Source organism: Sus scrofa, chromosome X (genome assembly GCF_054392235.1).
Source record: "Sus scrofa isolate SSC_HxYL_T2T_F1_AM1 chromosome X, Sscrofa_HxYL_maternal_Yorkshire_Landrace_v2.0, whole genome shotgun sequence".
Lineage (NCBI taxonomy): Eukaryota > Metazoa > Chordata > Mammalia > Artiodactyla > Suidae > Sus > Sus scrofa.
The window spans coordinates 28,882,848-28,899,064 of NC_139401.1; the positions used below are offsets into that span (position 1 = coordinate 28,882,848).

The 16,217-nt window shown below is 34.8% G+C and overlaps 1 protein-coding gene across 2 annotated transcripts in view; it reads left to right on the forward strand.

The window, feature by feature from the left end:
- Positions 1-16,217, forward strand: part of IL1RAPL1 (interleukin 1 receptor accessory protein like 1) — a 1,404,779-nt gene that overhangs the window by 818,699 nt on the left and 569,863 nt on the right. For both annotated transcript variants that reach the window (XM_003360251.6, XM_021080210.2), the window contains exons 4-5: positions 7,611-7,797; positions 12,320-12,473. In XM_003360251.6, coding sequence (XP_003360299.3) covers positions 7,611-7,797; positions 12,320-12,473 — 341 coding nt within the window. The remainder of the gene's footprint in view (positions 1-7,610; positions 7,798-12,319; positions 12,474-16,217) is intronic.

The following is a 16,217-nucleotide window of genomic DNA, read 5'->3' on the forward strand; positions in this document are numbered from 1 at the left end:
CCAAGGCCTCCTCAGGTCTAATATTCCAGGAATACTAGATGAAAAAAAAATTAGAATGATAAAAGTATTTTACCTTCCATCAAAAAAAGGAGATAAGTATTTTGAATTTATAGTTAGCAGAAGGTTGTAGATGAAGTTTCATTTACTAGTTAAATTAAAAAAAAATTCAAGCAAGAAGGCAATAAACTGGCATTTTTAGGTCTTATCAATTGCTGGATGTTTTTACTCTAATCTCTTTACAAAGGCTGACTGCAACCACAGTTAAATCAATAGGTCCTCCAGAGCTCTCCTGAAAAGAAAAACTAATCCAAACAAATTTCACATTTAGTGTCAGCAGCTATAAGCAAAGCGTGTGTGAGAAAGGTAAGATATAGCAGAGGAGCCACACGCATAGCTTCAAGCATCACCGTAAAGACTGATAGAAAAAAAGTACAGATAGAAAAAAATGGAAGCTTTTAAGATTAGAAATAAACCATCAAAGTTTATTGAAGACTTAACAAACTATAAAATGTTCCCTCCACAATCTAACCCTGAAATTTTGATTCCCAACATTTGATTTTCACAATACAGAATTAAACAATACAGTCGATTTATGGCTAAGGAGCCACCTTCTAAACAGTTGCGTTCTGCCCATTCTATAGTAACTGACCCTTCAGATCTTCAATCTCTCTGTGCTGCTTTTTAGTGCGCAAACATTTGTGATTCTTCAAAAATTCTCTATGCCTTTTTTTTTTTTTTTTTTTTTTTTTTTTTTGTCTTTTGTTGTTGTTGTTGTTGCTATCTCTTGGGCCGCTCCCGCGGCATATGGAGGTTCCCAGGCTAGGGGTTGAATCGGAGCTGTAGCCACCGGCCTACGCCAGAGCCACAGCAACGCAGGATCCGAGCCGCGTCTGCAACCTACACCACAGCTCATGGCAACGCCGGATCGTTAACCCACTGAGCAAGGGCAGGGACCGAACCCGCAACCTCATGGTTCCTAGTCGGATTCGTTAACCACTGCGCCACGACGGGAACTCCATATGCCTTTATTTTTACAGAAATAATTATGTATGAAAGATTTTTACTTGAAAAAGGACCAATGAATGTTAAAGTAAACCATATAAAACTTAGACGCCTAGAACAAGTTAATCCTTACGAAATGGGGATCAAATCCATGTCTTTCTCAGCACTTTATACAGTGGGACGAGATTTCCAAACATGGAAATGTTATTTCTCCTAGTGACTTTAAAATTAACATAATATACAGGTCAGGTATTTAGTGATGCCACCATTAGAGGAAATATTTAACAATTCTGTTACTAGTAATTCTGTTAGAGGGAAGAGAGGCACTCGATACTATGCATTAGCATGTATAGGGGGTGTGATTACAGAATTATTGAAACTGTGCTACCCTCAGATATGACATAACATGGCTTTTATTATTATCAGATAATCAGGTGTTATACAAAATTTCTCTTCCCACATGTATTTTTCCTTCTTAACTCCTGCCTGCACTATCCACATTTCCAAACCTTGATCTGTATTTGTACATTGTCATCCTTTACAAGATAAAATTTAAAATCTTTGGTAGTTACCATGCATACCAATTTAGAATCTTTCTCTATTCCTTTTTTATCTTTTGAATAATAGCATTATTAATTTTCTTATTGTTATAAAATTATACATTATTATTATAAAAAATGGAAATTACATAAATGCATAAAATATATACTCAAAACCACTCATATAGTCACAATCTAAAGTTAACCACTACTAATATTTTGAGATATCTTATTTCAGCATTTAAAAAAATTTTTAAAGTATAGTTGATTTACAGTGTTGTGCCAATTTCTTCTGTACAACATAGTGACCCAGTCATATATATGTATATATATATATGTACATGCACATATGTATACATTCTTTTTAGCATACTATATTCTACCATGTTTTATCCCAAGAGATTGAATATAGTTCTCTCTGCTGTACAGTAGGATCTCATTGCTTATCTATTCCAAATGTAATAGTTTGCATCTATTAACCCCAGCCTCCCAGGCCATTTCACTTGTACCCGCCCCCCCCCCCCGGAAACCACAACTATGTTCTCTACGTCTTTGAGTCTGTTTCTCTTTTGTACACAGGTTCATTTGTGTCATATTTTACATTCCACATATGTGATATCATGTGGTATTTGCCTTTCTCTTTCTGACTCACTTCCCCCAGTATGAGAATCTCTAGCAAAGTAGCACACCACTAAGGGATATGTGCAGAACTTCAGTACACTGTACTGACTTTCAGAGACTGTACTTAATAGAAATATTGTAATTTCATGTTTTGTGTCATAGATTTACTTCTTGATGATGTCCTAAAATATTTGTTAGTCTCAAGTATTTGCACTGGATTTAAGGTTAGATTTATTTCTCCCTTATAAGACAGGACCTTAAATCAGTCCTTTCAGAAGCCAGTTCTTTTACAAGTATGTATATATATGTAGAAAGTGTGTAGTAGAAAGAACTATAGAAACCATGATATTTCTATAATCCCTGCTGTTTTCTCCCCTTTATTCCTTATTAGATTTTTGAGAGTTTAAGGTCATAAATTTTCAAAGAAATCCAAGTTAGAGCATATTCTGCCTTTCTCCAGTAGGCATCTATTCTAGAAGTATAAAATAATATAAAGTGAGAAACTAAGGGTAGGTAACTTGGATGTGTACTTTATGTGTGCTCACCCAGCACTGCTTATCTTCAGTAGTGTATAGAAGAGACCAATTAATTAGAAGTTAGGATATGTAAGTTCTAATCCCATTTCTGCTACCAATTAATAGAATATAGACAAATCATTGACTTCTTTAGGCTTTGGGTCTCTTTTCTGTAACCTTAGGAGGTTGAAAGAAGTAGCTCTGTCTGAGTTGTTTATGAAATACATTTTGTGTACTTTGTGTATACTGCAGGGCCACCCTTAATAGATAAAACTAGATTTTAAACAAATTAACATTATTTCTTCATGAGAAAAGATGAGTATTGACTCTCAATTATGAACAACTATTTTCCCCACATAATGTATATTCTGTATCTCTGTCGCCATTTTATAAACTTTGGAACCAGTGGTCACAATATAACTCTGTGCCTAGATTGCAGCTCATCTGTTAAAACAATAGAAGCTGAGTAGATATATAGTGATGATTTTACTGTAAATCCTGGAGGAGCATTCTTACCCCACTGACCACATCCACTGTATTTCCCTGGCTGCAGAGAGCCACAATACCATAGCAGTCATGCTGCAATTTTAATGATGGTGGATGGGACTCTTTACTTTGAGAGTGTGTAATTCCCCTCAGTGGGATCATATGTTTATTAATGTGTCACAAGTTGCTGTCTTCCTGTTAGCTCTTCTCAGTGAATAGGACTATAGCATTCTTTGGATGCTGCTTTATTTTTAGCTTTTAAAAAAATCACCTCCTGATGAACAGAAATAGTAAACAAGCATTAAAATATCCAAAGTAATTTGAAAATAGTGCTATCCTGGGGAGTCTGGAATTTCAGATATTACAAGACAGCAGTAAATCAGCAGTCACCTCACGAAGCTGGGGAATAAAAGATAGGAAAATAAGAACATCTAAGTGTGCTTATCTGGATCCACGCTCTGAAAATTAAGGGTCATTTGGATTTATAGTAGAGCCAGAGGGAGTGGCTGAGGTGAGCAGTCATATCTTTCATGAACTTTCCTCTTTTTTGTCTAACCCAATCATGTATCCCAGATGACGAGTATTAGGACCTATCTGGTTTCTTAGGCTTCACAGTAATTAAACACTGAAGAACAGAAGGCATCGTCATGGTGACATGTCTCACTAACCTACCTTCTAAATAAACACTGTTTTAGCCCTACTGCAAAATGGAAAGATAAAGGAAGTAGGAAAAAGGGATGCAGTACTGATAAAAAAATAAAAAAACTCTGATTCTTACCAAGTGCTCACTAAAAGACTAACATTGTGTTTTAACATTCTGGATTCCTACAGTGACCTACGAAGTTTTTAGTATTATTTTCTGCTTGTACAAATGAGGAAATGGAAGAGTAAGGAGTCAAGTAACTTTCCCTAATTTCCAACGTAATGAGTGATTGAGCTGGAATCTGAACCCCTGCAATTGGGCTTTAGAGATCTTACTCTTAACCCAACTGCCTATATAAAAAAGGCCTTCTATTTGATATAAGGAGGTATGGAAGAAAGGGCAACAGTATAAGTTTGAGAGAAAGAAAACCTAAGACTCTTGAATGTAAAAGATTAGTGTGAAAGGTTCAAAATTAGAATTCACTGATTTACTTTTTAGAAAAGTCTGTTCTTTAAGAATTCTCACATGTAAAAATATCAGTATTTTTCTAAAACTGATTATTTTCTTAAGACACATTTGAATATATCCTGAGATAGTTAATAACTTCATTATTTTTTTCTGAAAAAATATCTTAAAATGAAACTGGGAAGAGCATGCTCTAGTCTGTACTGGAGTAAAATTAATAAATAATGCATGAGCAGTATTGCTGGCAGACCCAAAGAGGATTTTTTTTCTCCTGGGTGTGAAACTCAGGCTAAAATTTAATACACTTTTTTTTTTTCTCTCACAGTTGTTTCTTTTTCAGCATTTTCCATGCTGAAAGATTGGCTCTACTTTTCATATACTCATCTGAGAAAAATTCTTTATCATCTTGTATGCCTCTTTCTTTCCTTCGCTCCTTCACTGTCACATTGATCCTGTATGTTGTTAATATATTTTGAACATGAGCCCTCCTTTCTATCTCAGTGAGCATTGCCTTTGTTAGAGTTGCCATTTTTTTCCTTGAATGAATGCAGTTGCTTCCTAATTTGTCTCACTGTACTTAGTCCTTTTTTCCAATCCAATTCAGTCCATTTTTCTCACCACAATCATAAAAATCTTTCAAAAATCCAAATGTCATCACTTCCCAGCATAAAACCCAGAGTCTTTACAGTGGCTTTACATGACTTTCAGTCTGGCTCCTGTACACCTCTCCAGTCTCAGTTCCTACTCTCCCTTTATAACCACTTTATAATCCAACCACAGCAAATTATTTGTAATTCCTCAAGCATGCCAAGTTGTTCCATGTCTTCAAGCCTTTGTGCCTGCTATTCTCTTAAATAGCCTTTCTTAAAATTGTTAAATTCTTACTCATACTTTAAGATAACCAGGTATCACAAATATGAAGTCTTCCTGTTTCTTTCTTTGCCACTACTGAAGTAGTATATGCCCCTTTTACTGCTTATCACATTGAATTTCAGCTATTTACTTGTGTATTACTTCTAGATTGTGAGGGACTGGAGTCAGGGAATATATCTTGTCATTCTAGCAAAATCTCTGTGCACATTCTCTCAAGATTTTTTTCAGGTACTAATTGACTATTTCATGGTTAAGTATGTTGATATATTTATCAACTACATATTATATGAAGCTAGAGAAAATCTGTATTCATTAGTTCTAAATTCTAATTTTGTAAGAATTTTCTTTGTTATTCAGTATAAAACTGAATAACTAATAAGTAATGGGAAACAGTTTTTCTCCTCTACTCTCATTACTTCTTACACTAGATGTGTGGCGTTTTTCCCACACCAAGCAATTCTTCAACCAGATGGATGTCCTGCAATTCAATTTGGTTCTGACACTCTCTACCTGGAGTTAGCATCATATTCCATAGGTTAAGGACTCAACCCATAGTGACTTCCCCAGCACCCAGCACAAATACAATTCACATGCCAATTGCAAGCCCACATTATCACCTATGCTTCTGACTGACAGGCTGTAAATCAGAGGTTTCCAGAATGCTGTCCTCAGGCTATATAACTTGCTAGAATGGGTCAGAGAACTCAGAAAACCAGTTTATTACCACTGCTTATTTTTTTTACAAAGTATATTTCAAAGGACATGAATGAGAGCTAGATGGAGGAGGAGTTTAGGGCTACGCATGGGGGAAGAAACACTCTCATGCCCTCTCCAGGCCTGCCACTGTCCTAAGCACTTTCGTGTGTTCACCAGTGCTAAATCTCATCCACTCTTTTGGTTTAAGAGTTTTTATAGAGCTCAATCTCCAGTGCCTTCCCCCTTCCTGGAAGGTTACTGGGTGGGGGTGAAAATTCTAACTCTCCTATCTCTTGGTCTTTCTGGTGACCAGCTCCATTCTGAGGCTATCTAGGAGCTCTACCCTAAGCCAGCTCATTAGCATAAACTCAGGTGTGATCAAAGGGGACTCCTTATGAATAATAGTCAGGAATATCACTCAAGAAATTATAATGGTTTTAGGAGATCTGTTACAGGAACCTAGAAGAAAGTCCAGATATATTTTTTATTATACCACAACTAATCTAGCTATTTTCTGTGCATTCTCACCATGTCATATTAGCATTTTGAAAAAGCAAGAATCTAAATCAAGTTGTTATTTAAACATCAAAGCATCTTGACTGAATAAGGAGGGCTTGGGGGTTGTGGTCCATGTGTACCAGTGCAAAGCAAAGAGGAACCAATATCACTGAGCACTTAAGACAAGCCAAATATATTTTGATTTATTACCACATTTAATACTTGAATAAGTATTGTCTCTGCACACCACATGAGAGTTTCAGAGGTACTAAATAAGTTGCCCCAAGCTGTAACAATAGCAGTAAAACTCAAGTCCAGGACTTTGACGGCCATGGCCATTTGTAAGTCATCGAGTGGAGCACTCACCAAAAGAGTTCTCTAGAAAACCTTAAATCTGATGTTTTATTCTTCTCTTTATTCTCATTGTATAGCATGATGCCTGACACATTACCAGTGTTCATTGAATGTCCTGAGACTAAATTAGCAAATAGAAATCGTGTAATTTGTAAGAAAACTTCCTTTGGTTCCACTTTTTCAAAGAGACCTCTGAACATGATTTCTACTCTCATGTATTCCATTATAAACAAGATTTAGGAACAACAAAGAGTAAAATGAGATGCTGATTTAATGAAATGATTCTGTAGAATTTGTCTCTCAGAATGGGGTTGTCCTTATACAACACATTATCATGTTTCTCCTGTCTCACAACCTGGACTGCAGATCCAGTCCAAATGCATATGAATCTGTAAATATAGTACCTTAGCAATACTTTTATTCAAGACTGTTTCTGCCCAGACTCATTAAAAACCTTTCTGCTTATCAAGACATCCAGTAAGCATTGTATGAATTGAGCAGCCTTATTCCTGCCCTGCCATTAGTCTTACTGGATCAGTTAGATTTTTTTCTACTTCTCCATTGAATTTACCAGTTTTAGCAGAGTTATACCTAAGCTGGACTTCTCTCTTGATCTAAATATTCCTTTAATTTTATTTTTCTAGATAGAAAAATTTTTATTAAATGTTTTCAAACCAAGCCTGTATATGCTATAAACCTTTTTCCTCAGCATATGAAAAACATTCAAATGGTTTAACAGAACCAAGCATCGTTTAGCTGGATGACAAGATAGAGCCCTGTGGAATAAGCCATGATACCCTACACTAATCAATAGAGTTTTTAATCCCTCTCTCCCTCTCACAAGTAAATACACTGCCTTGGCAACAGTTCCTTTTTTTTTTCACACCAGGCCTCCATATTTATTCTCTTTCATTACAGAAACTCCACTTACTGTATGAAAGTATCCATCTCACTGACAGTGGGTGAAAATGACACTGGACTCTGCTACAATTCTAAGATGAAGTACTTTGATAAAGCTGAACTTAGCAAAAGCAAGGAAATTTCATGCCGTGACATAGAAGATTTTTTACTACCAACCAGAGAACCTGAAATCCTATGGTATAAGGTATGGACTATGAATGATTTTATTGCTTATAAATAGATTAATGAGTATCTCATTCTAGGGCAAGTTGGATAAGATAATTAAATGGGTGCTATATAATTCATTTTTGCCTTCCAAAGATACCATAGCAAGTTGTGCTGTTTGTTATAAGTTTTTAAACCAGTGACTTTGATAAATCCTAGTCAATGTTTGTATGGTCAGTCCGCTGTAGTAAGATGTTGTGTTAATGCTTATACCTCGTTTATGCTGATAATCCTTTTAAGTTTATTATAATCTGGGTTGATAATATCAGTAACTAAAATATGTTAAGCATTCGTTTCAAAGCCCTTCATATCAGTAGTCCAAAATAACCCCAAACAAGGATAGAAAGGATTGACTTGCTTCAGTGATAAAGTGGTACACCAGTTTTATTGAAATACTCTGTTTAATAAAAGTATCAGCGCCGGAGGCCAGCTCCGGTGACCAGGGAGCGTACGTTTTTTCCCGACCGGAGAGGGATGCGGTGTCGGCGAATGTACAATCACGGAGACAGCCTCTTTGTCCCTTCTTTCAGGGCACTGGACTGCTCAAATTTTATTGGCATAAGTGGTTGATTATATAGACAGCTTTTTGCTACAGATTACATCACAGTGTTAAAGTACATTGGTCAACTATTCCATGGTATAGCAGCCATACATCATGTTTTAAGATCTTTAACTAAACTTAGTGGGTACAATTTAGGGGCAATTAGGTACAATACATCATGTTTAAAGATCTCTATCTTAACTAAACTTAGTGAGTACAATTTAAGGGCAATTAGGTACAATACATCGTGTGGAAAGGAAGAGACAGTAGAAATCATCCCATAGCCAGCCAGTCTTTACAATTTGAAGAGTTCACAGACACAAGAATTTGGTATTCACAACTTGTTTTTAGACTGGTGCTTATCTTTAAAGCGTTATGGCAGGGAGACAGTGTAAGAAAATATAAACCAACTTAACTAGATATCACTTAAAAGCTTCTGTAACTCATAGCTAGGTGTCTTTTGGTCAAGAATAATATATGTCTAACTTCTATGAACCTCATTAAAATCCTAACTCTAAAATTTACTGTATAACTAATTAATAGATAAACACTATGTTTTAACTAAGTTGGATTAAAATACGGGAAAGTCCTTCAGGATGAAATTCTTATTATACTATTGTTGTAATTCTGTTAAGTCACAAATCACCACAGGACAATAAGAATGGGAAATAAGAATAATAAGTAAATAATCAGAAAAGACTGAGAAAAACTGAATAACAAATGAAACAGCAGGAAAGACTAGGTCACCCGAGAAACAATCCATGTTCTTCAGTGCAAACATGGAAATTGCTTTCCCAGGAAAGCCTTAATTCTTCCCCATCAACATCAAAGTGAGAGCTGTGTACCTGAGGCCTGCCCTCGGCTTATACCATGCAGGCAGGCTTTCATCCTGACCAGAGGCCCACCTTTGGCATGCACCGTTCAGGTGAGCTTTTTTCCTGACCAAAAGCCCACCTTTGGCTTGTACCATTCGGGTGGGCTCCCTTTCTTGGTTAAGAACCTGCCTTCAGGCTTTTCCGCCATCAGGCAAGGTCCTTTTTTGAGTCCCTGCATTTTCTCGGCTCCCTGCATATCAGGAGTTCCCATCGTGGCTCAGTAGAAATGAGTCTGTCTAGCATCTATGAGGACACAGGTTTGATCCTTGGCCTCGCTAAGTGGATAAACGATCCGGTGTTGCTGTGAGCTGTGGTGTAAGTTGCAAACATGGCTCAGATCTGGCGTTTCTGTGGCTGTGGCGGAGGCCAGTGGCTACATAGCTACAGCTCCCATTCAACCCCTAGCCTGGGAACCTCCATATGCCCAAAAAGAAAAAAAAAAGAAAAAGAAAAAGAAAAGAAAAAAAAGCATCTTTGTGCATATTCTAATCCTTTTTGTATAAAAGCATACATATTTTTAAAAATCTGATGAAAAATTATATTATTATAAAATACTGTTAAATTAACTGTTTTTTCAATAACAAAAACTTTAGGCTTAAACAGAATAATCAAACATTATTCTTTTGTAATATCATTGACTTTCACTGAATTTCAAGATTTAAATGTATTCTTCAACTTCTTTATGTCATAAAAGATATTTTTGTTAGTGAACATACTGAAGAAAATACAATATAGATGCTATGAATATTTGTCTGGAAAATTTTATCCCTGGTTTAAAGATTCTTTGCTTTGTCCAACTGGAAATAGGAATTTAGTAAGCTGGATCTTTCAGTAACTAGATCCACAAATGTCAGTATACAGAATATGAGCCTTCAGGATTGATAGCTAATGAATTTAAAACTTGTTAGATAGAAATGAAACAGGAAATAAATCTTTAACAATTTTAAATGATTTTCTGCAAATTAGCAACACCCTTCTCTGAATGACTTAATTTTGATTTTGGATCATGAACAATGGAGTATTCAAAGCTTCGGGAACTCCCTTGTATTTCTATCTTAGACAATGTTAAATAGCCCTTAAGTATTAGTCCCACTCTTTCTGTTCCTCTGTAGATGTTTTATTTTTTTACTTTTTAAAATTATATGAGTGATTTTCACCTTGATTCTCTGTGGTTTGCCTGCTTTCCACAGGCAGATTCTAAGCAAACCCTGATGATTTCCTCAAAGAGGGAAGGTATTAGGGGAGTACGACCCAATGTCTTCAAGTACAAATATTTTTCTAGTATTCATATGTGTGTATTCAGCTTCTAAATATGCAGTTTCTTTGTTGATGCTAGTAAGTTGATCTTAATGGCCATGGACTTATTTTATAAAATTATGCAAATAGTATCTCGAAGTTTGCTGAAATATTAGAAACTACATGTGTGTGTGCATCACACACACACACCCAGAAACACTTAGTTTTTTAAATGACTGGCCTCATATTGTCCCTTTAATCATGTTTCCACCATCACCCTAGTCATTGTGACCTTGAGCTGTAAAAGCCATAACTAATGTATTGATGGGTGGAGTTGCAGTATATGTGGAATTTAAAAGTCTTATAAAAATTCATATTGTTTTTCCATTGTTTAGGAAACATATGTATATATTCAGTGCACAATTTATGCAACTATGACAGTTTATATAACTAATATGAGGATATTTAATGTATAATTTTGGTCCCCCAATTATACACAGGCATTAGGACACATAATAAAAATAATGCTCTACATAAATTTGATTTGGCAATAAATTTTTAAAAAATAACATTACCTCTAAATAGTGTTAAAAGGTTTAAAGCTATTTTACCTTCATCCCAGTGATACTGAATCTGGCTAGAGGAAATGGACTTCTGTTTGGCAAAAACAGAAATCTCTTGAGCTAATGTTATTACAGTCCAAAGCTTAAAACAGAGACCATAATTTGCTAGATCTGTAAACAATGGAAACTGGTATTATGGGGCTATAAAGACCTTGCATATAAATAATGGCCATTTCTTTCATGGATTGTAGAATATATATATATGTTATGAAGAGATTGAATTAATTCTTTTTTTTTTTTTTTTTTTTTTTTTTTTTTTTTTGCTTCTTGTCTTTTTAGGGCCACACCTGCGGCATATGGAGGTTCCCAGGACAGGGTTCCAATCGGAGCTGTAGCCATCAGCCTATACCACAGCCACAGCAATGTCAGATCCGAGCTGCATCTGCGACCTACACCACAGTTCACGGCAAGGCCTGATCTTTAACCTACTGAGGGAGGCCAGGGATCGAACCTACATCCTCATGGATACTAGTTGGTTGGTTAACCACTGAGCCACGATGGGAACTCCAAATTAATTCTAAATATAAAATTAGAATATTTAAAATACTGCCTTAAAACATTTTCCTCTATAGAATTAGTTGTTCTAATTTCCACTGAAATTTATTTTTTATTTTGTGTTATCAATATCAAGGTGATTAATTTCATAATCAACAAATGTAGAATATTTGCTTCTAAAAATGATGTCAAGAGTAATCTTAATAAATGCCCCTTTTTATATCTAATAAATCAGTACATGACTGATTTACAGACACTAAGCTTAGATGTTAGTGAAGTGACTCTTGCTAAAAGTACTTCCATCAAATTGAGGAACCTAATTTCTGAGAGATGGAAAGAGGGTTTGAAAATCTTTAGCATGAATTCCAAACACTTTAGCCTTTTTAAAATATATCTTTAGAAGCTTTTAGCTTAGTTATTTGAAGTACCATTTTTTTCTTTTTAGGGCCGCACCCACAGCATGTGGAGGTTCCCAGGCTAGGGGGTCGAATCAGAGCTGCAGCTGCATGCCTATGCCACAACCCTGGCAATGCGGGATATGAGCCACTTCTGTGACCTACACTACAGCTCATGGCAACACAGGATTCCCAACCCATTGAGCAAGGCTAGGAATGGAACCTGCATCCTCATGGATACTAGCCAGATGTTTCCACTGAACCACGAGGGAACTCCTTAAGTACTTTATTTTTACATTACTATATATACTACAAAAATTTTATGTTCTTCATATAGGAATGTAGGACAAAAACATGGAGGCCAAGTATTGTGCTCAAAAGAGATACCCTGCTTATAAGAGAAGTCAGAGAAGACGACATTGGAAATTATACGTGTGAACTAAAATATGGAGGCTTTGTTGTGAGAAGAACTACTGAACTAACTGTTACAGGTAAGCAGAGTCTTCAATTTTTCATTTGCAAGTAATGAAACTACCATTTTAAGTTTAGTTTTTGTGCTGCAAATTGATTTTTTCAAATCTTTGCAAGGAAAGAAATACTTAACCAAATGCTAAGTGGATTCCAATAGGTGAAATTTATTCCTACTTTCTTCCAAATCATGTTGCCCTCAAATGCGTTTGAAAGGTTAAAGAAAATATGCTTAAGGGATTATAAAAATGTTGGCTTTTGAAAGTACTTGAAATAATGAGTTTACAATTTCAGAAAAGTATACTTATGTTTTATAGTGGTATCATTTGTGGAAACATTTTATAGAGTGTTGAAATGGATTATGTGAAATCTACCTCTGAATTCCTGTCTTTCTCCAAATTAGAAAAATTACTTTTAAAAAATTCATTTATCAATCTATGAATTTGATGTATATGTTCTCATGAACTTGATGATAACAAAATTTCAGGTGCAATAATTGAATAATTATGTAAGATGCATTTCATAGACTCATTTCCACATCTATTTGCTAAGGTAGAAAGGCATGAGAATGAGATTCAGAACCCTGACTAGCAGCATACAGCTCAGTAGTCACATGACCTTATTTGAATCACAACCTTCAGAATATCTATTTCCTCATGGAAAAGATGGTGATGATAATGTTTGCCTTATTTATTTCATGGGTTTTTGCAAGAATTGAATAAGGTAAACTAATATGTATGAAATCAGTTGGCAAAAAAATAGGATTATATCCAAGTGTGCATCATTTGTGTCATTTTGATGTTGTGTTAAATATTGTATTCATGCACTGTTTTACGTTATTGTGTACTTCTCTAAGACTGATTCCGAGAGGAAAAAATGGGGGGACGTCAAGATCAATGTTTTAGGCAGTTAAAGACATTATTCCCATCTTATTGAGAGAGAGTCATCTCAGTGACTTTCTTTGTACAATGTTTTTATGAAATAGATATATTTATGAAGATATGTATTATAGGTATATGAAACAGATTGAAGATGCTTTAAAGGGATTTCCATTTGTTCTCTGATTCACTTAAAACAGTTTTCCTGTATATGAAAGATGTCTTATGGTACTTACTTTCATCTTAAAAGAATCATCTTTAAATCTTGAAATAATGATATATTTTTAATTAAAAACTAAATCTGGTTTCATGAAATTCATCTGATGGATAGTAATTATTCTTATGGAAAAAAATTAGTTAAACAATGTACTCTTTTTTAATGCCTTTGATATGTATTAGACCCAATAAATAACTGACAGTAGCAATACGATACACTTAAATAGTAAACATACATTCAGTCATGTATTATGTACCTATAATGTACACATGTATGATTTACAGTAGTTTGGCTCTCAGTTTTATTGTACATAATAGGTATTTTTACAGAAAATTAAAAATAACACTTTTATTATTTATCTCCCTGTTTAAAGGAACAGTTAAAAACATAATTTCTATATCTAGGTTTTCTTTACAATAAATATTGAATTTTTATTATTTCTTTTTTGCTCTTAATCTGTACAGTAATTGCTTTTCAAGGAGTAGGTATCAAAACAAAGGCATTTAAAATGCAAAAATATTCTGAAAAGAAAATGGAATGAACTAACCTTTATTCTTTATAGTATAGAACTAATCTTTGGTAAAGCACATCTTTCCCCTTTCTAGAAATACTTGGATACTAAAACACTGTCTAGTAAGAAGTAACTGGAAAACAGTCTCCTTGAAACTAGAAACTGGGTTCCAAATGGTAAAATGATAATAAATGAAGCTATTTTGTATAATCAATAATAGAATTGTTTTCTCCTAAATGCCACCCAGGGCTATTACATTTTTATACTCCAAAAATATTGCATTTTCTTTATGTGAAAAGGAGGAATAATTATTCCTTGATATCCAAAAGAAAGTTAGTGAGAGTTTTAATGGAAGCTTTCATTCAACTAATTATTATCAATACTTCTAACTTAAGTAACTCTACCTGTGACATTAATTTGAAGAAATAAAGTATAAAGCAAAATTTTATTATATATGAAATTTTGGTTGAATCATAACACCGCATACCCTAGAGTTAAAAATAGTATTATTAAAATGTGCTTTAGGTTGTAATAGGAAGTATACGGACAAGATATATTTAAGCAAAGCATTGCTTTTAATAATGTTATACTATAGCTACTTTACTTTGCCTGTGGCCAAATTAAGGAGCAATTCTTAGAAACCAAGTTAAACTCCTACTAAAGCAACAAAGGTGGGCATTTCTCTGACTGATAACTAATCACTGTTTTGTATCTTGGTTTTCCGTATATCATGATCATATTATACTTAATGTAAATCATATGCAAAGCATGCTATCGTTTGGTTTTAAAGTCTGCCTTACCTGATAATAAATATTTTGAAGTGTGTTAGGATGTTCCTTTAAAATAAAACAAAAAGAACCTTATATGTGAGAAGAAAGGGAAATTTCTGGATAAAGTGGCATTATGCAGGCCATATTCTAAGCTTTTATTAGAGATCCTTCCTTTAGTAAAAGTGTTTGTGTCTACTCTTTTTTTTTTATAGGCCACACCCATGACATATGGAGGTTCCCAGGTTAGGGGTTGAATTGCAGCTGTAGCTGCTGTCCTACACCACAGCTCACAGCAACACTAGATCCTTAACCCACTGAGCAAGGCCAGGGGTTGAACCTGCATCCTCATGAATGCTAGTCAGACTTGTTTCTGCTGAGCCATGATAGGAACTCCAAAGGTATATGAGTCTACCTAACTGAAACAGTGGCTCAGGAAAACAGATCACAGTGAAAGAAATGATAAACCTGCTTGACACTTTTGGGGCACTTTGAAAATTAAAAAAAAAAATTAAATGTAAGATGTTTCAGCATCCTCTATAGCCTCTACCCTCTTTTCTAAGCCTGAGCCACACTATTTTACCTGTCCTCCTCCCTCTGGATCCTTACTGGTGGTGTGCTCCCTGTGGAATGCTTTTTCTTCCATGTTGTCACAGATTCTTACTCTTTCTTCCAGCCATAGCTAGAATGTTACCTCTGGTCTGCAGTATGTAGTTCTTTACGCCTTCAGAGCATTTCTAGAATCCCTTTTGCAGCACCTACCACATTGCATTGTAACTACTTGTTGTAACTCCTGTATTTTCACAAGAATATGAGCTTTTCAGAATCAAGGGCAGTGTCTTTTTTTAAATAAATATTTTACTTTAGAATAGTTTTACATTTACAGAACAAATAAAAAAGATAATAAAAAGAAATCTCATATAGTGGACCTTCAGTTTCCCCTATTATTAGCATCCAACATTATTATGGTACGCTTGTTACAATTAACGAACTAATATTCCTATATTATTATTAACCAAAGTCTATATTTTATTCAGATCCCCTTAATTTTTATCTAATGTGCTTGTTATGTTTCAGAATACCATTTAGGATAGCACATCACATTTAGTTGTGTCTTCTTAGCCTCCTTTTAGCTGTCGCTGTCTTTGACTTTCCTTGTTTTTGATAATTTTGACAATTTTAAGGAGTACTTATTTTTTTGAGTGTCATTCCATTGCAGTTTGTTTCATTTTTTTTCATATGATTAGACTTGAATTACATATTCTTGGAAGACCGCAGAGATAAAATTACAATGTATCATATTGTCAACATGACAGCACTATTGATGTTGACATTCATCACCTGGTAGTGTTGGTCACATTTTTCCACTATAGTCTTACTCATTTACTCTGCTT